The sequence below is a fragment of the Lygodium microphyllum genome, chromosome 10 (genome assembly GCF_053477565.2).
Source record: "Lygodium microphyllum isolate KBCC chromosome 10, Lygodium_microphyllum_v1.1.10, whole genome shotgun sequence".
Lineage (NCBI taxonomy): Eukaryota > Viridiplantae > Streptophyta > Polypodiopsida > Schizaeales > Lygodiaceae > Lygodium > Lygodium microphyllum.
Window position 1 is genome coordinate 68,472,233 of NC_141144.1, and position 26,148 is coordinate 68,498,380.

The 26,148-nt window shown below is 41.0% G+C and overlaps 1 protein-coding gene and 1 pseudogene across 1 annotated transcript in view; one reads left to right on the plus strand and one right to left on the minus strand.

Annotated features, from left to right (window-relative positions):
- Nucleotides 1-358: 358 nt before the first annotated feature.
- LOC148030121 (proteasome subunit beta type-5-like) overlaps nt 359-26,148 on the plus strand; it is a 29,802-nt gene continuing 4,012 nt past the window's right edge. Inside the window, exons 1-2 of the mRNA XM_087686398.1 lie at nt 359-589; nt 759-888. Coding sequence (XP_087542524.1) covers nt 473-589; nt 759-888 — 247 coding nt within the window. The 5' untranslated portion in view covers nt 359-472. The remainder of the gene's footprint in view (nt 590-758; nt 889-26,148) is intronic.
- LOC148030122 (uncharacterized) lies at nt 10,066-11,733 on the minus strand (annotated as a pseudogene).

The following is a 26,148-nucleotide window of genomic DNA, read 5'->3' on the forward strand; positions in this document are numbered from 1 at the left end:
CTTGCAGCAAAGGAAGGTGAGGCTCTATGATCCTCATCAAAGAAACATTGCGCCCTACTTTGGAATGGGTGGATGACCCCTAGTTAACTTAAATGGCCCACTTTTAGACTTGTTAATAGCCCGTGCATATCAACTACCATGGTAGAGGGCAAGTTATCTTTTTCCTGTGTGGTGATGATGTGTAACTAAAGAGTCTTGCCTCCGTTAAATTGTGGTAGGATCTATAATTATGGGTATGGGGAAAAGGTGTGTTAACCCCAGGGTCTTACCCTAGTAATACTAGCCTTTTAAGACGCGTGGCTAAATCTTAAAAGGTGATTAATTTTTAAGCAAATGCCATAATCTTCATGTGCTTGAGTAAGCGAAAGGTGTATCGCCCAGAACACAAAGGCACTGTGACATTTGTTTGTTGTGTGCGCATCACGTCGGCTTCGCCTAGCGAGAGAAAGACACAGGTGAAAACACACACGGAATGGCTGCTCTCGATTTCAGCGGTCTGGAGTCCCATTCATCCCTGCAGAAGCACTTGCCTCTCTTCTCCAACAACGATGGCTCCTTCGCCCTTCCCCCGTTTATGCAGGCACAGGAGGTGCGATCTTGCTCTCAACCAGAAGTATCAGAAGGAAAAATGAATTCTTACCTAACATGCTAGCTCATTTAAGCTTTTCTTTGCTAGTTGATTATTGCTCTCAGCAGAAAGTGAGAAGGCAACATGAATTTGCCATAACCATCTAGCTCAGATAAGCTTTTCTTTGCAGCTGGATAGCTTTCAGAAGGCGGCAACCAACATGCATAAGCCAGCCAAAGGGACAACTACCCTGGCCTTCATATTCAAGCATGGCATTATCGTGGCCTGCGATTCACGTGCCAGTATGGGAGGTTACATATGTGAGTGGATGCTTTCCTTCATGTTGTTTTGTTCTTCTTTCGAGGACTTGCCTGCCCAGAGACTTCCACTGCACTGCCTTCAACTCTGAGTTCATTGCAGTAGGCTAAGCACTGGGTAGCTTTAATCACAAAGAGCTGTTAAAACGATTGTAAACAGATGATGGACAGTGATTTCATCAGATGTAAGAGATTTCGTCTGTCACAATTTTTATTTTGCTCTTGATTATCTTGTCAAGTGACAATGCAAACCTGAATTTGCTCCATTGCTTATTTGACACACCGTGTGGCTGCTAACTTTATCATCTGAGGTTGGATCTGTACACCTGGCCTGTGATGTTTTGCTATGAATGGTTTTTAATTTCATAGCAACATGCCTATACTGTTCACAAGTCAAGGGTGTGGTGTGTATCCCAGCATTGATTTGCAAAGAGGGAGAACTTTGACCCTTTTGATTGGAGCGTTAATTATTAGTTTGGTGGGCATTATTTTTCGAAGATTGTAGAAGAGCCTGTATTCTCCAACATTAAACATGTGCTACCAAATGGCACCTTATCTTGGATTCCAGAGTTTGGTAAACCAGAATTGTTTTTTTCCATAAAAGGCTGTAGTGTTTTATAATGCATTGAAAGGGTGGAGATCGATTGATGTTTTGGACTTGAAAAGTCAATCCATCTCTAGGATAATGGGATTGAGGGGCTTAAATCAAGAACAAAATCTTCGATTATCACAAATCTCAAAAGAAGTGTGTTGTGGTAGTTAATCAAACCTTTGGCACAATTATTTTTGCTAAAAGTCTAAGAGTAAATTCTTAAAGGGATTCCTAGCAATGTAGAGTGATCAATTAAGTCACAAATCTAGGTTTGAAGATCTCTCTTGATCAGAGGTTTTTGCTTGGTTGTCAAAAGACACCATTTACATTTTGGCTTTTCAAAGTTTCATAGCTTTTTTTGGCACAACTATTCTTCTTAAAAGCAAGGCTTAAATGTGTTGTTTGGAAAAACACTTGCATAGCTAGGATTGCAGGATCATTAGAGACTCTTGATCTTGCATTTGTGCAAACAATGTTCATATTCCAAAGACCCCATACAATCGTTAGCTGTTTAGTCAGCTCATGTGTGAGTTTGGGCTTGGCCGTGCATTCCTAGGTATTTTAGGTTTTTTTTTGCGGTCATGTTGATGTTTATTTTGGCATTTATTGGTGGCCGATCAACATGACCTGTTGCCCTTTATAGCAGTGTTTTGTCCTATTTATTTTGGGCTCCCTCCTTAGTCATTCATTCATCACCTCTAGGCTCGGATGCCATTGCGTACACAGCCAGTGACTCACTGTTGTATGTGGCATTCTCGTGTTTGGTATATGGATTCCATTTCCTGCACATTTTTCTGAGTTCTCTTCTTTGTAGTGTTCTTCTGTGTTTTTCTCTTCCGTCCTTGTGTTCAGCAGTTTGTTACAGCATTTGTTTATGCCTTCATTGCTATATCCACTTCTGACATGGTATTAGAGCTCAGGATCTAAACTACTGCTGCTGTTTTCTGCTAATTACAGGTCTCCCCCTACTTGTCGTTGACTTTTCCTGATTGCTGCACACTATTTACAGCCTGGCAACAGCTACCTGCTGCCCATTGCTTTGTTTCCAGCTTTTTGTAGGCTGCCTTTTTGGTCTACAGGCTGCATTTCAATTTCTGCATTATTTAATTACTGATAAATCTGTGTTTTTCTGTCCAGTTGCTGCATTTACTGCATTTAATGCCTTTGCAGGCTGGATGGCAGCATTCTACAGCTCCTGATAGTGTCTGTTGGCTGTAATCCATCTCTTTTCTCTGTTCTTGTGGTTGGTTTCGTGATCAGCTGGTTTACATAGCATGTGAACTGTGTTTAGTGCAGTTTGTGTTGTTGGTTTGGTTGTACTCTCTCTCTTTCTCTCCTCTTCTTGTTTCCCTTATTTTCTCTTCGTATCCTCTCGAGATGGCTTCCCCTTGTTATTCAGAGACAAATTACATGGTCGTGATTCCCTAATTTGGAGTGGTGTTATGAAAGTATGGTTTGTGTAGAAGCAGTTATGGTATGTTGTGTCTGGAGCTTGTAAGCCTCCTACTCTTCCAACTAATTTTGACGAGGACAACTATGATGAAGCTGTGCTCACATGGGATACTAATGATATCTATGCATATTTTGCTCTTCTTTGCTACATCTCTAAAGAAGTCCTTCTAGCCGTCACCTCTTGTAGGACTTCTCTAGCGAATTGGGCGAAGCTTCAGATATTGTATGAGGCTTCCTTGGCTATGCATGCAGTTACCCTTTATGAATAGCTCTAACAAATGAAGTTTGAGCTGAAGGATACTATTTAGTCATTCTTGCTTTGCATTACACAGATACATGACTAGCTTCGACACATGTAGTTTGTGCTTCTAGAGGCTCATCTTGTGGGGATTGTGTCCTATAAGTTCCCTTTGGAGTTTAATGAAGTAGCCAATGCTTTGAGGGCTGAGATGTCATTGATACCTATTAGTTTTTTCTAGATGTCCTTGATGTTGCATGAGCATGAGAGATCTTTGCGGTTACAGGGGAGGCCTTTATCATAGGCTGGTGGCTCCAATGAGGCCTTTACATCTTTAGAGAGAGGTGACAGAAAGAAGATGTTGAAGGCCTAGTGCTATCATTGTGGTAAGAAGAGTCATGTGCTCAAAGATTGTAAAGAGTTAGTGGGTTTGAGGAAGAAGGAGCAGAAGAAGAAGCAGGATACAAACGACTCCACCAAGTCCTCTTCATTTGGCTCTGACTCAAATCCTTGGCTCTAGCCAAGGCCAAGGTGTAGAAAGGTCTTCTTATTTAGATTGTGGGAAGGGCTTGGTAGCCCCTCTTGCTTTCTAGTCAAGGTGATGTGGTCATCCCTTACAACTCTCTAGTGCTAGAGAGAGAGAGTGTGAGAGGGAGGTGAGGTGGGGCAAATCAACCTCATCTGTATGGGTATACAGGTGTACATGTTCTAGAGAGGGACGTCCTTAATGTATTGATTGGAGTCCGGTAGGTTCAAATTCTAGAGGTGGGATTGACATCCAGGTTCATGATGGGCTATTACTTGATAGAGAGTTGGATTGGCTCCTATTCTGACCTTACGAGGGGACACTTTGGTGGTTTTACTTAAAGGCGGGGAATCCAGTCACATATGTTTAGAGGCATTTTTGACAGGATAGTATTGTATACTATTGGAGACATTGTTGACAAGCACAAAGATCTGTCATGATTCTTCTCTATTTTTGAGGTTTAGGTACGATCAACATCAACATTAGGTTGTCTTTAAGGTACCTTGGTGGTGGCTTGATTATCCACTACTTGGGTATCCGCAGTCCTATTTTGGTGGTTCTTGTTGTATGAACTATGATGAGTCATTATCATTATATCATTGCATTATATTAGATCATCCATGATCTGAGAGAGGGCAGTAGCAATTTAGTGAGCTCATGTGTGAGTTTGGGCATTACTAGGTATTTTTCTGTGGTTATATTGATACTTATTTTGGCATTTATTGCTAGCTGACTTGCTGTCATTTATGGCATTTGTTTTGTCCTATTTATTCTGGGTTTCTTCCTTAGTCAATCATTAATCACTTATTACAGGTTCTGTTGGAGAGAGGAAGCCGCTGCTATTGCCTACACAGGTAGTGACTCACTATTGTACATAACATTCTCATGTTTGATACATGGATTCCATTTCCCTAGCATTCTTCTGAGTTCTTTTCCTCGCAGTGTTCTCTTGTGTTTTTCTCTTTCATCCTTGTGTTCAACAATTTATTACAACAAGTGTTCATGCTTTCATTGCTTCATCCACTTTCGACAACAACTTGGCAAAGATTGTGAGAAATAATCTTCATATTCTTTCAAAAATGCTATGTGCTCTTCCAATTTAGACACATTACTGTTGGATTCATTTTTATCATGACTTCCAATAAACACTAAATATGCCGAAAGGTGACTTTCCATTATTTTGGAATGACCAATGCCAATACAATAGGGATCGATTCCCCTTTCAGTCTTACATTCATAGTATGCATATTGCCCTCATGCTAAAGGGTTATCACCTTTAGATATGTGTCCACCATTGCATGCACTCTATGGCACCCTTTCATTCTAAGTAATACATTATATCCATCCAATAGTTAATAAAAAACTCTTCTATCCACACAACTTTGAATGTGGAATGAAGCTTCCTAAGAATAGGTGTGATTGGCTCAACATGGTCGTGACATTTTATTTCATCTTTTCCATAAGTCCCATCTCATTCTCTAATGGCAAACCTTGTAGCCATGTTTGTAGAGATGAAGTTTGCATGAGCATTTAGATGAAAGAGAATCAAAGTATGTTGATCCCCAACTTTGCACTGTGCTCTACACAACTTTGTAGCATCATCATTTGGTTGCTCACTTAGTACATCAAGGATCAAACTAGTAGTGTTTTTGGGCTTTTAACTCTTAAGATCACCCTTATTTCTAGCATCACCAGCTCGCTGCCTATTCGGATAGTTTTTGTTGGTAGTGTATCCATCCTATTCACATACATAGCATTTATTGGCATCATACAATTCCTTGCATTTCTCCCCAATTTTCCTAGTTCTATTTTACGGTTTTGTGTCTTTCTACCATTAGAAGAAGGGCTTACCATTGGGTGCACATGTTTTCTCAATCAGTTGAGACATGGTGGTCGTTGTTGTCTTAATGGAAAATCTCGTATGTCCTTTAGGCAAGCCACAACATTACTTCTCTATTTGCTTAGATAGAGACATTGCACAATAAGAGATGCTTGGCAACAATGTTTCCCAAGATTTCTTCTTGCACTGTTGTAAGTTATTGTATTGAGAAGCATTCAACTTATGCCACACAATCATTACATTTGCCTCAAATATGCTTGTCTACCAAGCTTAAGCAAACCAAGTGCATGGTGCTTTGTCTTAAAAGAGAAGTCCACCATTGCCAAGCATTGCCTTTGAGAAAGGTGACAACCTTATGCATGCTTGAGACTTAGTGAAGTTGTCTCTTGAATAGGCAACATCAAGCTTTCAATTTATCTTGCACACCATTTCATTGAAGTCCTTTGACTTGTCTTTTGTGTGAAGTGATGCTAGGGTTTGCATTGAGAAAATACAAAATTTACAAACATGACTAAAACACAAGGATTCAGATAAGAATGCAACAAATACCGAAGCCCAAAACACAAATAGAGAAGATAAAGAACTCTGAAGTGAATGAATCAATGTTGCAAATGAATGAGAGACTATATAAGATGCTCAATAGTGTATGGCTACATTTGGAACAAAAAAACTCAGATACAAATGAAAAAATGCAAAGCGCAAATTGCTAAACAGAAAAAACAAAAATAGAGAAGAAAGAGGACTCTAAGGCAAAGGAATGAACATTGTAAATGAAGGAAAGAGCGTATAAGATGCTTGGAGGTAAAGTTGTTCAACAATTGATGACTATCGTCGAGGCAGGTTGAGGGAGTAGTTGGAGAGTGACGTCCAATGAAGATGGATTACAAATGCTGTAACCACGAGACCAGAACTGAACTGATGTTGAAAAGGAAAAAGCACTAGACTGGAAACCAAAACATAGCAATCCCTAGGGTTGGAATTGGTAAGTACAAGAGTGTAACCATCTGAGTTTGAAGTCAGCTGATCATCGGTGAGAGGAGGAGAGAAGGTTAAGCTTGAAGCTCAATGGTGTGGTTGTGGCAGCAGCTCATGGGCTGAATGGATGCTCTAATACCATTGTTGGGTTGAATCTTGATGCTTAGTTGCACACACACAACACACATACTCTCTTTGAACAACGGACAACTAGAGAGAGGGAGAGATTGTTGGAAGGTCTACATTGTCGAATGTGAGAATGAGAGAAGGACAATACAAACCCTAAGGTACTATAATACCACACCCAAACAAGAGAGGAAGAGATTTCTTGAAGGTCTACGCCTTCTTATGTAAGATTGATAGAAGGAAAGTACAATCCCTAAGGTTCTATAATATTGCACTCAATGCGTTTGTTCACACAACGAAAAACCCCTTCTCCAACGAGAAGGTAAAGAGTGCTTGTGGATAAGGGAGGATTCACACTGAAACCATGGAGGAATACAATACTGTGATGTCTCTCTCTTTCTCTCTCTCTTTGTGCATGCCTTGCTAATGTACACACTTCGCTCACTAACATAGTTGTATAGAAACTTATTTCCAAAAATATGAAACTTACGAAACTTGTAAGAACCATTTTATGGGAGTGCGTAATAGAAGAGGAAACAAGAACATTGAGAGAGAAAGGAAGAGAAAGACTACAATGAAAAAAGAGAATAGAAAAGGAAAATCTATACTAAATTGAATGAAAGCTGAATACAAAAGAGGATTGAAGTCCCTACATATAGTCCAAGGTGTCAATGAGCGTGTTGGATCAAGCTGATGACAGAAGGCGGCATTGGAAGATGTAGAAGAGTCATTGTACGTTAGATTGTGTTGAAACCTATAAAGATGAATGACTAGTTGATGATGTTTGGGCAACAAATGTTAAAGCTACAAATGGTGCATTATATATTGAACCTTCCAACTCATGTGCACTTTGTTATATCCTTGGACATCTAGATGGGTGCTAGTAGCATTGGCTATGGTGGTTATGAAGTGGCTTAGTGTGAATGCACTAAGGATACTTCAAGGTTAGGGTAGTGGAGTCCTACTTATAGGACTCAAGACTGTATTGTGCATATTCATTGTGTGATCACCACTCTTGGATTCTTGGCTGGTTGTACAACACGTTTGTACACCAAGATGGTATGAGCTCGTGGTATGGGATGCCAACCCTTGGAATGTGGTCGTGACCCAGAGTGTTGCCAACTTTGAAGTTCAAGGGTGAGTCCATTTGGCTCTATGATTGGGTGGTGGGTCTGATGTCTAGTCCCTTTTATTACATGTTTGGCTTAACAGGTATGCTCTGATACCATGCCAAAATAAGCAACAATGTAGAGAGTCAATAGGGTTTGTAGGGAGTAGCACAGAGTGTGTATGGCAAACATTGAGAGAGAAGAGAAAGCACAGTGAAGGGAGTGAAACATAGTCCTTTGGGAAGTGGGCTATTGAAGTAATCACTGGATGGTGAAGGATCGCTATTTAGGGAGCGAACTACAGTCCTCTAATGCCATCAGAGATGTGGAAGATGATCACCAGCTATCGAGGAAGCAAATTGCAGTCCTTTGATGCAAAAATGCAGGTCCCAACAATGCTTGTGATAAGACGAACGAAGAAATCATTGACGCTAGGTGGTGTAGATTGCCACTAGAGGCTAGAATGCTAACGCCAAGCTAGAGATGATGATGCCAGGCAAGGAGAAGGCCTCCAGATTGAAAAATGTAGGTGAAGGTGGAGCTTGAAGGAGAAGGATGCTGATGCCAAGCAGATGATGGTGACGCCACATGGAAGATGCTCCAAACACAAGGCTTGACCTGTGACAGATGAGTGACACTAGGTGATGGAAGAGAAGCCAACTTGCAAATATGTAGATCCCAGCAGCCCCTGTGATGGACAAATGATGAAATCAATGATGCTAGGCAGTATAGACTGTCGCCAAAGGCTAGGATGCTAACGCCAAGCTGGAGATGATGATGCCAGACAAGGAGAAGACCTCCAGATTGAAAAACGTAGGTGAAGGTGGAGCCTAAAGGAGAAGGGTGTTGATGCCAAGCAGATGATGGTGACGCTAGGTGGAAGATGCTCCAAACGCAAGGCCCAATGATGGAATAGGGTGCCTGAAGCAAAAGAGAAAGGGTGAAGACAAACATAAGCCACAAACCGCAATGTCCTCCTCAAGGGGTGTGAGGGGAGTGGAAGGGGCTGGAGAGAGAAGGGAAGTGGTGGTGATCGAAGAAGGTGGTGAAGAATGACTAAAGAGAGTGGTTAGAATGAATGAAGTGATTGCCTATTTATAGACATAAGCTATCTAGGGTGGCGCACCACTGTGTAGGCACCCACGGAAAAAATGGCCAAAATGTGGACACCAACCCTTTTTGGGTTGTCAGTGTGAAACCCTAAATGAAGTGTGTAAATTGAAGAAGTGGATTTTCAATCACGTTTTGTCTTGTGTGTAGGTTGGACCCTAGGGGGACCTGTCACACATGTGTTTCCATGTCCCAAAAGCAAAGTCCCCACTTTTTGGTTAGTTCCTCATCTTTAAACAGAGAGTGTGCTAGGTCACTTGCATCCCAGTCAATCCCAATCTATCCCTAGTATATTATCACATAGCTGCCACCTCCTCCTCTTGCTGCTGCCCACTCATTCCTCATCATCTGTAACTGTTGTGGTCATTTGAAGACTACCCAGATCTATGTTTGTTTCTATCTGCCATAGCAGCGAGAAACCTCAGAAACGTTTAGAAACGAAACGTTAGAAACCTGTTTCGTAAGTTTCTTTCGAGAGGGGGTAAAATGAGAAACACGAAATTTTTTAATAAAGGGTTTTTTAATAGTTTTAAACTAGGGAAAGATGTTTTAAACCTCCATGGAACTTTCTCTTAAACAAAAGCAAGTGAATTGAGCAAAAGTGATAAAACATGAAACACTATAGTCAATTCAGAATAACACGTTACACATCCATGATCCATAACCCATTGTTGACCTTTGTAAAGATTAATCTTTGAATAAGCTATACTATAATCAAACCCTAAACATCATGATCATTGATTCATACATATATGATATCACATAAAGAAATTTGGAAGACATTTACATAGCCCATGTGCAAATAGCAATGTAAAATGGGTGAAGCGACAATATCATGATTCTCATTTCAAAACAAGTTACAAAATGACAAAATGTCAAAATCCAAAATGAATCACGATACATCATAGATAACTCATAAATGAAACTAGACTCTAGAGTCATATAATGAACAGTCCAAACAATAATGGTCCATGGATACTACATTGACTAAGTGAAAATCCCAAAAAGGTAAGACTCTAGAGTCTAATCCAAAATCATGAACCCTCATGAGTTATGGCTCATGAGTCACTACTCAAACGCATCACCATCGCTACCATCATTACCATCATCGTCCTCATCCTCATCCTCATCCTCATCACTCACACTCCAATCAGCCTTTGTATCATTTATGACACTAGCTTGGGCACTAATTGCTACGATCCTATTGGAACCTTATGCTAGAATTGATGCATCAGCACCCCTGGCCCTAGATCTTGTTTGATGCTGAAGTTGTGCTCTCTCTGCTGCAAGTAAGGCCCACACCTCGTCATCCTCACGTGTAGGGTGCACCAATTCTTCTAAGCGAATTTCCACCTTGAAGGAGTTGGGGTTGATCTCATTTGGTCCCTTGCAATTCTGTCTTTTGCGGCGAAGCTTTAAATTTGAATTCACATAAACTAGATGCTTGAGTTGCTCAGGAGATAATCAATTTCTTTTCTTTGTGTGTATGGCTGCAAATAAACTCCAATTTCTCTCACAAGCTCTTGATGAACAATCTTGTGAGAGAACCCTCAAGGCAATATGCTGAAGTTGGGGGCATGAGTTACCATACTTCTCCCCAAGTAACAGGCTTGAGTTGTGAATCTTGAATGCTAGCTCGTGCACTTCCAAAGTGAGGGTCAAGAGGATCTCTGTATGCCACAAGGTGCCCCTCAATTATGTCCTGCAACACAAGATTTTGCTCCACTTTGCAAATATAAGAAGTCCATCCTGAGTTGAGCTCGGCATCATGCTTTTGCTCCTTGTTTCTCCAATAAGGATGCAAGATGTGAGCAACAACATGGATTGGGCGATGAAACCAATCCCATCTATCCTGCTATATCTCCTTGATTTCATCCATTATGCAAGTGGATAGAAAGATTAGTTCCAACTTCCAAGCAATAAGTTGTCAATAAAGTCCATTGAAATTTGAATTATGGACACTTAAAAATTAAAGAATAAAGATTTCTACCTAGGGTGTGAGATAAGTGTACATGTATCAAAGGCACCACCAACTTTGTCCATGAACTCATAGATGAGCCCCATGGTGCACCCCTTTGAGTCGGAAATCTGCAAGGCAACAATGAGAGGCTCCATGAACCCGACGATCGCCTCTTCATCGTGCGAGAAGCTGACCTCATGGATGAGATCCTCAAACAAGACTCCCTTGGGAGTCTCCCTTTTAGGCCATGCAAGCCACCTAGAATCAACAATGATGCATCTGAATCCAGTCCACATTTGACTAGCTTCTGTAGAACAATGAAAAGATAGGCAGATCTTGTACTACAAGGCTTTGCCAACTCTATATCACAATTGGCCCTAAAAATACGAAGGGCACGTTGCTTGCAGCATTCAAAATTCACTAAAAATTCAGCCTTCTTTATCACATCAGCCACGCATCCAAGCTTCCCTATGTCCTCAATAAGAAGATCAAGAGAGTGTGATGCACATGGTACCCAACAAACGTGTGGAAAGTCCCTCTCTACATAAGACCCAGCTAGTTTGCAATTGGCTGCATTATCTGTTATCACTGATACCACATTTGCAAGGCCAACCTCCACAATTGCAGCTCTCAACTGCTCATAGATATATTGTGCCGTGTGAGCCTCCGTCGAGCCATCTATGCTCGTCAAGAAGGTAGTGCCAATACAACAAGAAACCAAGATATTAACAAGAGGGCGTCGTTTGGTATCAGACCATCCATCACACAGTATGGTACATCCATATTTCACCCATGTAGTCTTGAAAGGCTCCAACTCCCTCTCAATGTCTAACACTTCAGCCTTCAACTCCTTTGTGCGAAGTGTCTCATAGCATGGGGGCTTGGAAGGTCTCACCTGCCTCTGCCACTGCACTCAACATATTGATGAAGGTTGGCTTTTGTGCATGATCAAAAGGCACATTACATTCAAAAAAGTACTGCCTAACAGCCCTTCTAGCTTTTTCATGCTTCAATTTCAGCCAACTTTTTTGCAATGTCCCTTTCTTTCCCTTCTGTTTGGTAAGCATGCTTTGAGAATTAGAGAGCTGAGATACATTTACACTTACATTGGCATTTGGAGAGGGAGATGTAATAGGATGTAGCTGAGTTGTTGTAGCTCTAGATGACCCAACATTGGGAGATGAATCTGTAGTAGAAGGGGGACTGCCTCATATGAACGTTTTCCTCTTCTCTTTCAATTCCCAACCGAGACCTTTTTGCTCGATGGAAGGCCACTGGATCTCTGCCCAACGCAACAATCACATTGTTTGGGATGTCACCACTACAAGCAGCAATTCCTTGTCCGGGAATGTTCAAGAGATGGGCTTTCAACCATGGAGCACTTCCTTTGTAAACATTGTTGCAATGCTTGCACCTCCATATCTTTGACCCACCGGAGGCCCAATTTTTTCTTTTATCCATGATAACCTCCACCTCTACCCATCCTGCAAATTTAGGATGTCCCATTGTAATTTGTGGTTCGTGAGAAAAAGAGGGTAGAAGAGAAGGAAGAGGAGAGGGAAGAGGAGAGGAGAAAGAAGAGAGGGAAGATGGCGCCTGAGAAGGGAGTCGGGACAGCACGAGCAAGAGCGATGGCTAGCGGGGTAGGAGCAAACTGTCGATGGTCAACCGGTGCACAGGTGGACAGGCGGAGCAGTTGGCGTGCGATTGTCGATAGTCGGTGGGGTAGAAGCAGGACGATAGACGAGCGAGACGGGAGGCGAGTGTCGTGACAGGTTGTGGACGCATCATGCAACAAGTTCCGAGTGACGAAATGTATGTTTCTTTTATTTTTTAAACTTTTTTTTTCCATTGACCTTAGACTAGCACTAATCTTTGTTTTTTTCAGATTAACTCACGTTTTTTGTTTGGATCCCCCCTCCCCACGTTTTTTATGCAAAGAAATGTTTCATAAGTTTCGAAAGCAAAGAAACGTGTTTCTTTGTTGCTATGCTATTTGCTGTCACCATCTCTCCATTCCTCTATTTGATTGCTGCAGCGCCCTTGCTTAAGTGTTTCCAACTGCTATGACGATCATTAGGAATTGGTGGACTATTGTGTTTTCATCCCTATAGGCTCTCTTGCTGCTATTTGTCATTTGGAGCACTTTTTAGTGTCCATATGAGCTGTGTTACATCTATAGTAGGTCGTTTTTTCATTTTCAGCACTTTTTTTCATTAGTATTTGCTTCAGTTGGTAGTTATTGCACTTGAAATCTCTCTCTAGTGGACAACTCACATCGACACCTTTCTTAGCTTGCTCCCATGAGAGCCACCGGTTGTTGGATAACTCTCCCCTTGAGCATTCTATACATTTTCATTCGTTCATTCTTTTGTACATTCTCATTCGTTCATTCATCCATTCTTCATTTAACTTCATTTCAGGTTTTTTGATTATTGTTTGAGTACATTGTGTTTCAGTTGTGGTAGTACATGTGAAGATATGCTAGGGTTTGCATTGAGGAAACACTTCTCAACATGTACAGCCAAGATTGAAACACAAAAACTCAGATAGAGAAGCAAAACTTAAACCCTAAACGCAAATCGCAAAAACTCAAAACTCAAACACAAAGAGAATATATTTTGAAGTGAATGGATGTAAGAGTGTACAGAATGCCCAAGGGTAGAGCAATGGAGTGTCGGAGAGTGACGTCTACTAGAGATGGATCCCAAGTGCTATGACCACCAATTGGAGTGTTGGAGTGCGGGAAACACCAAACGTTGATTATGAGAGTGTTTGGGAACTAAGGCGACAGTTGTGGATGGCACTTGATGATGTGGGTGGCAGTAGAAAGCTGAAAACACAATAGTAGAAGAGCCAACAAGAGGATGAAGGTGGTTGCCAATTGCTGCCAGGTAGGGTGAAGGTTAAACGCAAGTAGTAGGTTGTCGGAAGGTGTGGGAGATAACTGTCAATTGTCGCTTGGTGGAGGAGTGTCCAATCGCAATCTGGAGGAGGCAGACTGTGTGTTGGTGATAGCAAAAGAGTCCAAACATTGGAGGACGCCAGATGGTGGGTGACAATTAGGGAGGAAGGTGCCAAGCATTGCAAGGGTTGATGGAGGAGTGACAGTAATCGTGAAGGGTAGACCACCACGTGGGTGAAGGCTGATGGGTGAAATTTGCATTGAAAGAATGAGGTTGAATGGTGGGCAGCTTGTCTATTTATAGATAATGAAGGGTGTCCCAAAAAATTAGGGTTTTGGGGGACCATTGAAACTCTCTCAAACTGTGTATCAAATTTGCATTTTTTATTAATTAAGTGTGTTTTGCGGATGTTTAAAAATGCTAAACAGCTGTAAAGTGTGTTTTAGCTCAACAACCCCTCTTAGGCCCAAAACAAAGCCTAAAAGGGAAGATCGGTAATGTTTATCCCCAGGCGTCTCACCCCATGCAGCTAGGGTATTGGACGAATGATGCATATCGATTGCCTAGAGGTCTACCAAGACTACAGAGACAACGGTTATCTTACGGAGGGGGTTCAAGTAGTCGCCTCAAAGAGGACAAGGCATTGACTAGAGGTACATATCGGTTGTCCAATGGCCTACTAAGCCCTACAAAGGTGGATGGAACGATATTGAACCTTTTTTTTTGGAGGTTGGGTGGAAAGGTGATTTTAGGGGTGGTGACTGAGTAAGTAACAATAACCTAGAAGATGAGAGTAGGGATGATACACTTAACACATCACAACACAACACAAGCTAATTGTCATGAGGATATGTATTTTTGAAACCTCACGTAACATGTGGATTAATTTTTAATCACATGGTTAAGTAAATGTTGCACATGTGAGGTGTAGTTAGGGTTAGAGTAAATTTATGTGCTTGAGACTCGAGGAAATCATAGGCAAAAGTTGCTATAAGTTATGCTGCACAGTACTTGGTAGTATTTAATGCTAGCTATTATCCTAGGTCATTCATTTGGCCATAAGTGTCAATTGGTGATACTAGAGAAGTGGCGTTTAATGGTATCTAATAATGCCAATCTAATGGTCAAAGATGACGTAGAGATACTCAAGAATGGAAATTGCCTAGCTAATTTAATTACTGGCCAGTCAGATTATTTTTTAGGGCATCAAAATAATTATTAGATTAATTTTAGTATTTAAAGACTGAAAATTAATATTTAATTATAAAAAATGTTGAAAAATCCATTTGAAAAGGTTGCCACTTGTAAAAAATGCCCATGTAAGACTGAAAAAGAGGTTGGAGAGAGGCATTTTAGTATATTCAGTCTGCAATAGAGAGGGAGGAGATGTTGCTAGTCTGATTTGCAGCCATTGGAGGATCTTCAGAGGCAGCCAAGGGCAGGAGAAGACCAATCAACAGCAGGTGATAGCATCTACAGGGCTGTTGAGACATGACAGCAACAGCAAATGACTGATTTTTTTCAATTCTTTGCATCTACAAGCTGTTGAGATAGGGCAGCAGTAGTAAATGTCAGATTTTCTTCAGTTCTTTGCGAAGAAAGTCTGAATTTTCTCTCTCCTCAGCATTCTCTCTCATCTCCCAGCCTTTCTATAGCCTTGCTTCAAAGATTACAACATTGAGATTACCAGCGGTTGAGAAATTTTAGATTTCTTTGCTGTAACTCCTAATCTGCACAGCAGATGTCATCAGGTGGTGATACTTTTTACAGTTGCTTTTCTTATTTACTTATATAAATATTTTATTTTTCTTTTCTTTTGTTGCTGTTGCTTCTTATCCCCAGAGTTCTCTTGGAATAAGCCAAGATCTTTGCATGACCAGAAGATGCAGCCATTGGGACAAATTGGACTAATAGTTTGTCCAAGCCTCAGGACCGGTTCCATATTGAATGGGCATTGAAGAATAGAATGCCAGTGATTTGGGATTGTGTGCTTAGTCATTGGAGATGGTGCAGGACAATGAGCCTAGCCAAGACAGAAGATGCACATGTGAGAATGCTCACGGAATAAAAGTCACTGTAACTGAGTCACATTACACTTTTTGATGTGGTCACAATGATAAAAGTTCCTCAGAATAACTTGAGGACTGTAGGGGTCACTATCCCTAAAATTTAGGGAGTTACTATTTCTAGACCCTAGAATTTGTTCACGTCATTATCTTCATTTTTGGACAAGGATTAATTCTATGGTCTGTGTTTTTGCACCATCTCTGACCATCAGATTAATTTCCATTCCCAAGTGTTTATGCTCCTCCATATGCAGGACATATGTATTTATGCCATGGTCAAGGTAATGGAACATTTATTTTATTGGTTAGCTTTGAGGCATGTTGAGAACAGTTTGTTAAGACATGTATCGTATGCCAAAATGTAAAGCATGATAGGCAAAAAATGATGGGTTTATTGTAGCCCTTGCTTGTTCCAGATAGGCCTTGACAGCGTCATGAGGACATGTATTTTTGAAACCTCACTTAACATGTGGATTAATTTTTAATCACATGGTCAAGTAAATGTTGCACATGTGAGGTGTAATTGGAGTTAGAGTAAATGTACGAGCCTAGGACTTAAGGAAATCATGAAATATCAAAGGCAAAAGTTGCTATAAGTTATGTCGCATAGATACTAGGTGGTATTTGATGTTAGTTGTTGGCCTAGGTCATTCATTCGGCCATAAGTGTCAATTAGTGATACTAGAGAAGTGACATTTAATGGTACCTAGTGTCAATGTGATGATCAGAGATAGCGCATAAAAGATGACGGGTTTGTTGCAGCCCTTGTCTATTCCAGATAGGACTTGGCAGTGTCATGAGAACATGTATTTTTGAAACCTCACTTAACATGTGGATTAATTTTTAATCACATGGTTAAGTAAATATTGCACATGTGAGATGTAATTGGGGTTAGAGTAAATTTATGAGCCTAGGACTCGAGGAAATCACGAAATGTCAAAGGCAAAAGTTGTTATAAGTTATGTCGCATAGGTACTTGGTGGTATCTGGTGAGAGTTGTTAGCCTAGGTCATTCATTTGGCCATAAGTGTTAGTTGGTGACACTAGAGAAGTGGGGTTTAATGGTACCTAATGCCAATCTGATGGTCAAAGATGGTGCATAGACACTTGGGAATGGAAATTGCTTAGCCAATTTAATTATTGGTCAGTCAAATTATTTTTCAAGGCACCAAAATAATTATTAGATTAATTTTCAGTATTTAAAGACTGAAAATTAATATTCAATTATGAAAAATACTATAAAAACCATTTGGAAAGGTTGCCACTTGTTAAAAATGCCCATGCAAGAGTGAAAAACGTCTTTAGAGGTTGGAGGGGCATTTTAGTGTATTCAAGCTGCAAGAGAGAGGGAGGAGATGTTGTTGGTTTGATTGCCTCCATTGGAGGATCTTCTGAGGTAGCTAGGGATAGAAGACCAATCAACAACAGGTGACAATATCTACAGGTTGCTAAATAGGGCAGCAGCAATAAATGACTGATTTTCTTCAATTCTTTGCATCCACAAGTTGTTGAGACAGGGCAGCAACAATAAGTGACATATTTTTTTCAGTTCTTCGTGAAGAAAGTTTGAGTCTTTTCTCTCCTCAGCATTCTCTCTCATCTCCTAGCCTTTCTATAGCCTTGCTTTGAAGATTACAGTATTGAGATCACCAGAGGTTGAGAAATTTCAGATTATTATGTTGTAAACACTAATTTGCAATAGAAATTAGGGTTTAGCAAGAACCTCGAAAAGCGTGCTAGAATTTGGAAGCTCCAAGACTTGGATTCAACAGGGCTAAAGCTGTTTGTAGTCAAATTTAGGTGGAGGGACTAGCAAATCAATGAATTTGGGGTATTTTCATCTCGATCAAAGTAGGTGAAGGCCAATTGATTGCCAAATGAGGGGGCAAATCAGATTGAAGACTTGCTGGTCATTTTGGGCAGTAAGGGAAGTTGGAATATTGAAAGTGGTTGGGAGAATCTCATTGAACATCAGTTTCTTTTTCAATTAAGTTAAATAAATACCGAAAGGGATGCTGGTTTTGGGGCCAACAGGATATCCATTGTCCAAGATTGTAAGTTAATTTGCATTTCTCAGTTTCATAATAAATGTTAATGTTGGAACTAAGTTGTAATTAGGGAATTACCATCCATCCATGGAAGGAAGGTTGGTTTGACTTACCCAACCACTTCAAGATGTGGAGGACAAGGGAAAGGTGATGAACTATCATGGGGAGGAGGATGGTATAATCTGCTGATGGAAACAACTTAGGATTTGTTGAGTGTTGCTCTAGACAATGGGATGCATAGTATGTTATATGCTCAAGAATGCTTATGCAGCAGGTGCTACTTGGATAGTGTTCCTTGTGGGGTAATTGTTTACTTGACCAAGCGTCCTAGTATAAAGATGATGAAATTATGCAATCATAGAAGAATGTACAATAGGGGGAAGGCTAATGTTGAAGATAAGTGTCAAAACTGGTAGAATACCAAGAAGGATAGAAACCCCCTCTCAACTTGGATGTCAACGCCAAAGAATTAAGTGGAGCTTGAGGATGTTGGTCTTTGTGTGGTTTCGAGAACCATGTGGATGAAAATGATGAAACATCCCAACTAGAAGAGCTAGGATAGAAGATACTGCCATGTTAGCATCAAGAGAGATACTACACAATCCACCACAAGAGGGGAAGCCTTCATGCTAGTAGAAGAGCAAAACTCCAAGTAGATGAAACTATGAAAGAAATGGCGCGTATCTCTTGTCTATAGCTTAGGAAGGATTGGTGCAAAGCTTGTATTTTAGTCCCATACTAAAATACAAAACCTTGCAAAAGAGATCAAAATTTGCAAGCATAGAGGTAAGTAATGAGATGCTCCAAAAAACAAAACTGGGAACAAAAGTATGCAACAAAAGTCGAAAAGAGAAAGGCTAAGTGTGTGGCCACCATCGCATATGGTTATGTGGGGAAATCGTAGAGGGTGCAGTGGATGTCCTAGAAACGGATGAATAGAATGCAATGGGCAAGTCACTAGTAGACCAATCAGCCAATCCTTCAGGAGTAGTGAAGGAGATAGGTTGATGAGGTTGTCCACGCGCCCCATGTCCAATAGCCAATGGGGCAGATGGAGTAGAGGGTGTGGTTGTGGGAGGTGTAGCCCAATTGGACTGGCTAGTTGGAGTGCAGACAGTTGCGATAGTCTGTGGTGGCTTTCAAGGAGAAAGTCCTTGGGCCTTGGCACGACACTCCTCTTCCACATGACTTTATCTTTGGCAGTGTGTGCAAAATCTATTTTTCTTAAACATTTGTCGCCAAAGGGGTCGTGATTCTTTGGTTCCATTGGAGGAAGTGGTGTCACCCTTGTTTTGTCTTGCCTTCGCATCTTGGGAGTTCTTGCCATTGGTGGTTTTCTCTTACAAAGAAGAAGCCACCAACCCTTGCCTCTGTGAATGGATGTATATGGAGGACTTCTGGCAGACTTAATCGTATAGCCTCACATAACGCAAGAACTGACACAAACTCATAGTAGGTTGGTAGTCTAGGTAGTGAGATAATGTGTTGGATTAAATGGAAGTATTTGTTGGCAACTTGTTCAAGAAGAATGTAACTTGATTGTCGTCTGACTTAAAGGAGTCAGTAGTGGCAAACTCGGCTAGTAAATGCAAATATTCGACCAACTTGACCTTTAGAATCTAGATCATTCCCTGCCCTAATGAAAAACTCTTGAAGATCAAAATCGAGATTTATACATCGAGTGCGATCTCAACCCGTATAGCGATCAACGAGATGACTCCAATGCTTAGATGTGAGTGGAAAATGTTGTAATTGAGAGTAGAATTCAGGAAGCAAGCCTTGCATTAACTCAACATTGGCTGTAGCATTACGGGCTCTCCATCGACAAATGTGATTAGGGTGAGCTAATCAAGGGACTAACATAGACTCGGTACCCATGATGAGGTCCCAAAGTCCTTGAGATTCAAGCACTTGTTGCATGAAGTTTGATTGAGTCGTGAAATTCGACTCGTTAAAATGAGTCTTATCCGTGAAGGCATTCTTGGCCGTTGCAACAGGAGTGATAGTGCTAGGAGATGGAGGTGTGTAATGGGGGTAGGGTAAATAGGGGGCATAGGGTGGGGCGACTGGAGTATACTTGGGAAGCAATCCGAGAGTGCCTACCATGCATTCAAGAAGTGTGCATAGTGGATCCAAATGTGGGCGCATGGGCGGATTGAGTATGGGCATGGTAACCGCATGAGAGACCCTAGGTGGAGGAATAGGGACACGGGGAGCAAAGGATGAAAATCCTTGCGTAAGAGTGACCCAAGGAATGTGCGACAATAGTCCATAAGCAGAGGATGGATATCCTTGCGTCTAAAAGGTTGTGTGGGAGGTTTGTGAGTGTTTGAGGGAAGTGAGGGGGATGCTCATCACAATTGTCCTAGAGTGGAAGGATGTGGTAAAGTGGTGGAAGGTATAGTGTTAAAGGATGGTATTTCTTGTAGCAATGCACCAAGAGGTGGAGCTTAGCTTCAGCCATGTTAAATTTGTCGAGTATCTTTTCAATGTTCTTTTCTTGAGATAAAAACAACAATTTCTGCATTCTATCTCTACGAATCCTCATGCCCAAAATACGCTCTGCATTCCCCAAATCTTTCATGGAGAAAGCTGATTTCAGCTGATTTTTGAGAGGATCCAAGCTGGTCTTTCTTTTCCTAGCTAGCAACATATCATCCATATACAAAACAAGTATGATGGGGTTGTCATCTGTATCCTTTTTCATGTACAAACAATGATCTAGGCTGCATGTAAACTAATAAGATAGCATAAAAGTGTCAAACTTTTTGTACCACTACTGTGGTGCTTGCTTCAGCCCATACAGGCTGTGTTTTAGTTTACACACCATGTGCTCTTTTTTAGGAACTACAAAGCCCTCAGGTTGTTTCATGTAGATTTTGTTATCAATGTCACCATGGAAGAAAGTTGTTTTTACATCCAAAGGAGAGCATTTCAGCTCCTGATTCCTTCTGAAGATCTTCTCCCCAGCTCAGGACGTTTTAGCGTGGCACATCAAAGACGGAGATTAGGCAATGTCTAGGGCAACATTACATTTTTCCCGAAATTGGCACAAATTTGTGTTGGGTGTAAAGTCCCTTCATATTTGTGTATACAATCTTATGAGTGTGAACACACCCTTATTGTACCTTGTACCCTAACATATAAATACATTCTTTTACTCTGTGTACCATTACAAATGGTACACCTATCTCTGTGTTCACTCCCTCTGACTCTCAGCTCAGCTTAGCTCTTCAGCTAACGCCTTGATCTCGCACTCCATTGCGCACTCACCCCTTCAAATTGATATCATAGCATAGAGTGCACGCTTCCCGAGGTCAAAGGTAGACATGGGCAGGCAGTCAATGGGACTGTTGATTGATGGGCGCTGGGTGTAATTGACCAGCGCACATGAACTGAACGCGACAAAGTCCAGGTCGAGTGAGCAACTGACGGGTATTGAGGTGCTCCATGTCGAGTGTGCAGCTGACAACCAGCGCAAGCGAAGGATTGGACGAGACTGTTGGTCGACAGCTTTGCGATAGTTGACAGGCGCCTGGATGGTAGCAGGCGATACGTGACTGGCGGGCCAACCTGCGCAACTTGTGTAATTGACGGGTGTAACTTGCAACTATAGACGGGCGCGTGCAACTTGCGATTGCTGAAGGGTGCAACTTGCAGCCTGCGTGACTGACGGGCCGAAGGACAGGACGTGACTGGTAGGTCAAGGGACCTCGTCACGTCATTTTTCAAAGGGCCACAAATTCGTTTTTTTTTTCTCTTCAAAATTCTCCTTGAATTTCCCTTTGGCTTGACGGGGTTCACGTGTTTAAGTACAAAATTCAGATTTGTGCATATTTATGCCCAGAAATTTGGGGTTTTTCACATTGAGTGCTGCTCAAAGTGAGGCATTTGCATCAGAAATTGCAGACATTGTGCACGTTTGAATTGGGGATTTCGCCAAATTTACTGAAATTTTACTCATTGAGTGAAATTTCTCAACATTGGACCCATAAAATTTGGGGCTTTTGCTGTATTGGTGAAATTTTGTTCAATTGAGTCAGATTGGCTGACATTGGTGCACAATTGGGCCCGAGAAATTTGGGGCTTTTGAAAAATTTCGTTTAATTTTACTAATTTTGCCCATTTTATGCTTTCGGGAACATGTATTAATGCAATCAGGGCAGTTCGGTCAGTGAAATTTTGGGGCTTTTGTTGAAATCTGTGGAGTTTGGCAAAGTTAATGCGTGAAATGCACTTTGGGAATATTGCTGAAGAAATCTTGTGGTTATAAGCAGAGTGATTTGAGCATTTTTATCTCCCGCTTGTGCGATTTTGGAAAAATTGCAGAGATTTCTTGGTGTTTTGGGTATCAGAAGATGATACGATCACATACATATGCAGAACTCATGTTGGACAGCTCCCATTGAGTTGATGTATTGCTGATTATTCATGTTGCAGCAGTCTTAGTGATCATTTGCAGATCTGGGATTGGTGCATATGTATTTTTGGTGATATTGCTGAAGTGGGAGTTACCTGGCATTGATGTATACATTTAATGTGTGCTGAAATTGCAGTCATACTGTTGAAAGTCATTCGTTCTACTGTTGTACATGTACTTGGACTGAATCTTGCTATTATTTGCTGAAAAATTGGGCTGAAATTATCTGAATATTCAGCTCACTTTTGCTGTCATAAATTGCAGCATTGAATTTCTGGTTTATTGCTGAAAAATGGCTGCAAATGCTTCTAGCAGCAGTGACACTAAATCCCTCTTTGAAATCAAGAGGTTTGATGGCATTGGCTTTGACTTGTGGAAGGATAGGATGCAAGGCATTTTGTATCTCAAGGACCGTAAAGATGCTCTTTTAGAGATTAAGGCTGCAGCTATGACAGATGTGGATTGGGCTAGACTTAATAAGAAGGCGATTGCATACATTAAGATGACAGTGTGTGATGATGTACTTACAGACATCAAGTGTCTTGATATAGGTTATGCTATATGGAAACAAGACAGGTTATGCTATATGGAAAAAGCTTAAGGACACTTATGAAAATACAACTCCTGTGAATCAAATGCATCTTATATGTAAACTTGTGAACATGGAGTTGGATGAGTCTAAGCCAACATCTGAGCATTTGAGTGCTTTCACAGGGGTTTTGAGTCAGTTGCATAACTCTGGTATGGCGGCTTTCGATGATAAATTGAAAGCTATTTTCTTATTAATGACTTTGCTTGACAGCTGGAAATCTTTGGTTGTGTCACTTTAGCAATAATCCTGCTTTGACTTTTGATGGTGTAAGAAGTTCAATCCTTAATGAAATCGGAAGAAAGTCTAGTGGTGAAAGCAGTGGCTCAGCTTACCATGTGAGACGTAGGTTTGAAAAGAGGGGTAATGCAGCAGGGAAAAGCAGAAGCAAAAGCAAGGGCAAACAATAGGATGACACATGCTATTAGTCTGGGCGTAAAGGGCATAACAAGCCCGATTGCCGGTACTTCAAAAAAAGAACAAGAAAGAAAGGAACAGCAGGGTAAGAAAAAGAAGGATGATAAGAAAGATGATGATAGCTCTTCCTCAAAAGAAGTTGCAAAGGAAAATGTTGCATCTAGTGTGATGATTGAAGAGCTTTCTGACATTGAAGAGATACTTGTTGTAGCATCATGTGATGATTCAGACATTATGGCAGTAGCAGGTGATATGTACATCACCAAAAAGGAGGTAATTGATACCTTACTCTCAGCTCATGATGGACTATCACAATCATGGATAGTGGACAATGGTGCCTCTTTTCATGTTACCTCCTCTTTGGAGTCATTTTCTAAATACACTGCATGTTGCTTAGGCAAGGTTTACTTGGGGAATAACTATGCATGTGAGATAGAGGGTGTTGGCACCATTCACTTGGCTCTTGAAAATGGCCAAGAGCTGATTTTACAAGATGTCAGATTTGTACCTAGCATAAAGAAAAGTCTATTATTAGTTGGGCAACTTGATGCTAAAGGGTATTTTACTACCTTTGGTGGTGAATCTTGGAAGGTCCATAAGGGCTCTATGCTGATTGTTAAAGGCCGCAAAAGGGGGACTTTATATTACTTGCATTGTAAAGCATTACTTGGCAAGTTCTTGGTTGTGGCTGAAGTCCATTCACAGATGGAGCTTTGATATAAAAGACTTGGTCATATGAGCGAGAAAGGCCTTCAGGTTCTCTTCTCTTTAGGGAGATTTGATGTAAAAGGCTTTGATCTCGAATTTTGTAATGATTGCTTACATGGAAAACATGTGAAGTCTCCTTATTACTCTAGTGTCATTAAGAAGTCTAATGCTCTTGATTTATCAATGTGTGCACTATGCCTATTAATTCGTATGGGGGTGCACGCTACTTTGTTACTTTCATTGATGATTTTAGCAGAAAGTCATGGGTGTGTGTCCTTAAAAGAAAAAGGAAGTGTTGGATGCTTTTAAAAAGTTTCATGCTTTTGTTACCACATAGAAAGGGCTTAAGTTGAAAGCCATAAGAACAGATAATGGAGGTGAGTATGTCTCAAATGAATTTAACAAGTTTTGTGAGATGCATGGCATTAAGAGGGAGTTGACAGCCCCTTATAATCTTGCATCAAATGGTGTGGTTGAAAGATTTAATCGCATACTTTGTGAGAGAGTCAGATGCATGTTGTCCAGAGTTAATCTCCCGTAGTAATTTTGGGGAGAGGCTCTTAAAACTGCAATTCATGTATGCAATTGCTCTCCCAATCGTGCATTGGAAAATGGCATTCTTGAAGAGGTTTGGTTTGGCAAACCTGCTTCGTATGACCATTTACGAGTCTTTGGCTATGATGCCTTTGTGCATGTACCTGTAGAAAAGAGGACCAAACTAGACATGAAATCCATCAAGGGCATCTTCATGGGATATGGAGATGAGGGAGAGATGGGTTATAGAGTTTGGCTTCCTCAGGGTAGGAAGATAGTACGCAGTTGAGAGGTAGTATTTAATGAGGCAAAGTTGCTGAAAAATGCCACACATGGTGATCTTGACAAAAAGAAGGTCAAAATTCAGCATGAACAGCCAGCCATTCAGCGTCCATTAGCTGAAAATTCTGTCCCTTTTGATACTAAAAACGAGCAGCAACCTATTGTGTTACAGCCAGAAGATCATGGTCAGCAAATAGATGCACAGGATGAAATAGGACAGCAAGAAGAACATGCTGAAAACAGATTACAACAGCAAGAAAATGCTGAAAATCAACCACCTGGTGATGGTGTGCACATTCCTCAGGATGTAGGCCCACTGCCTGATAATATAGATCATTGGGTAAGAAGGTCTACATGTGTCAGAAGACAGCCACAGAGGTTTCAGCCATCTTTGGATTATATTCTGCTGATTGATGGGGGTGAGCCTATGACATTTAAAGAGGCACAATCATGTGAAAACAAGAGAAAGTGGGAGCTTGCTATGCAGGAAGAAATGAAGTCTCTATATGCAAATAACACATGGGAGCTTGTACCTTTGCCCAAAAATAGGAAAGCTATTCCTAATAAATGGGTTTACAAAGTGAAATGTATTGATGGGAAGCCCAAGTACAAGGCACGACTGGTTGCTAAGGGCTATATACAGAAGGAAGGCATAGACTTCCAAGAAGTCTTTTCACCAGTGGTGAAGATGACTACGCTCTGTGTTTTGTTCGCTCTCACTACATCCTTGGATTTAGAGTTGGATTAGATGGATGTGAAGATTGCTTTTCTTCATGGTGACTTGGATGAAGAGCTGTACATGAAGCATTCAGAAGGATTTGTTATTCCAAGAAAAGAGCATTTGGTTTGTAAGTTGAAACGCAGCTTATATGGGCTGAAACAAGTCTCTAGACAATGGTACAAAAATTTTGATATCTTTATGCTCAGCCATGGATTTAAATGTAGTCATGTAGATCACTGTTTATACACTAAAAAGGTTGATGATGGAAGCCTTATTGTGCTGGTTTTATATGTGGATGACATGTTGATTGCAGGACATCATAAGAGTACTTTGAATGATCTTAAAAGGCAGTTGAGTTCAGCCTTCTCCATGAAAGATTTGGGGGTAGTTGAACACATTTTGGGCATGCGCATTAAAAGAGACAGAGGGTAGCATTTGTTGTTTCTCTCACAGGACAAGTACATCAGCAAAGTACTTGACATGTTTAATATGGTTGATGCTAAGCCTCTTGGTGTGCCTTTACCACCACATACAAAGCTTAGCAAAGCTGATTGCCCTAAGGATGATGGAGTTGCTAGTGCCATGAAGGGTATACCTTATGCATAAGCTTGTGGATCTTTGATGTATGCCATGGTTGCAACTCG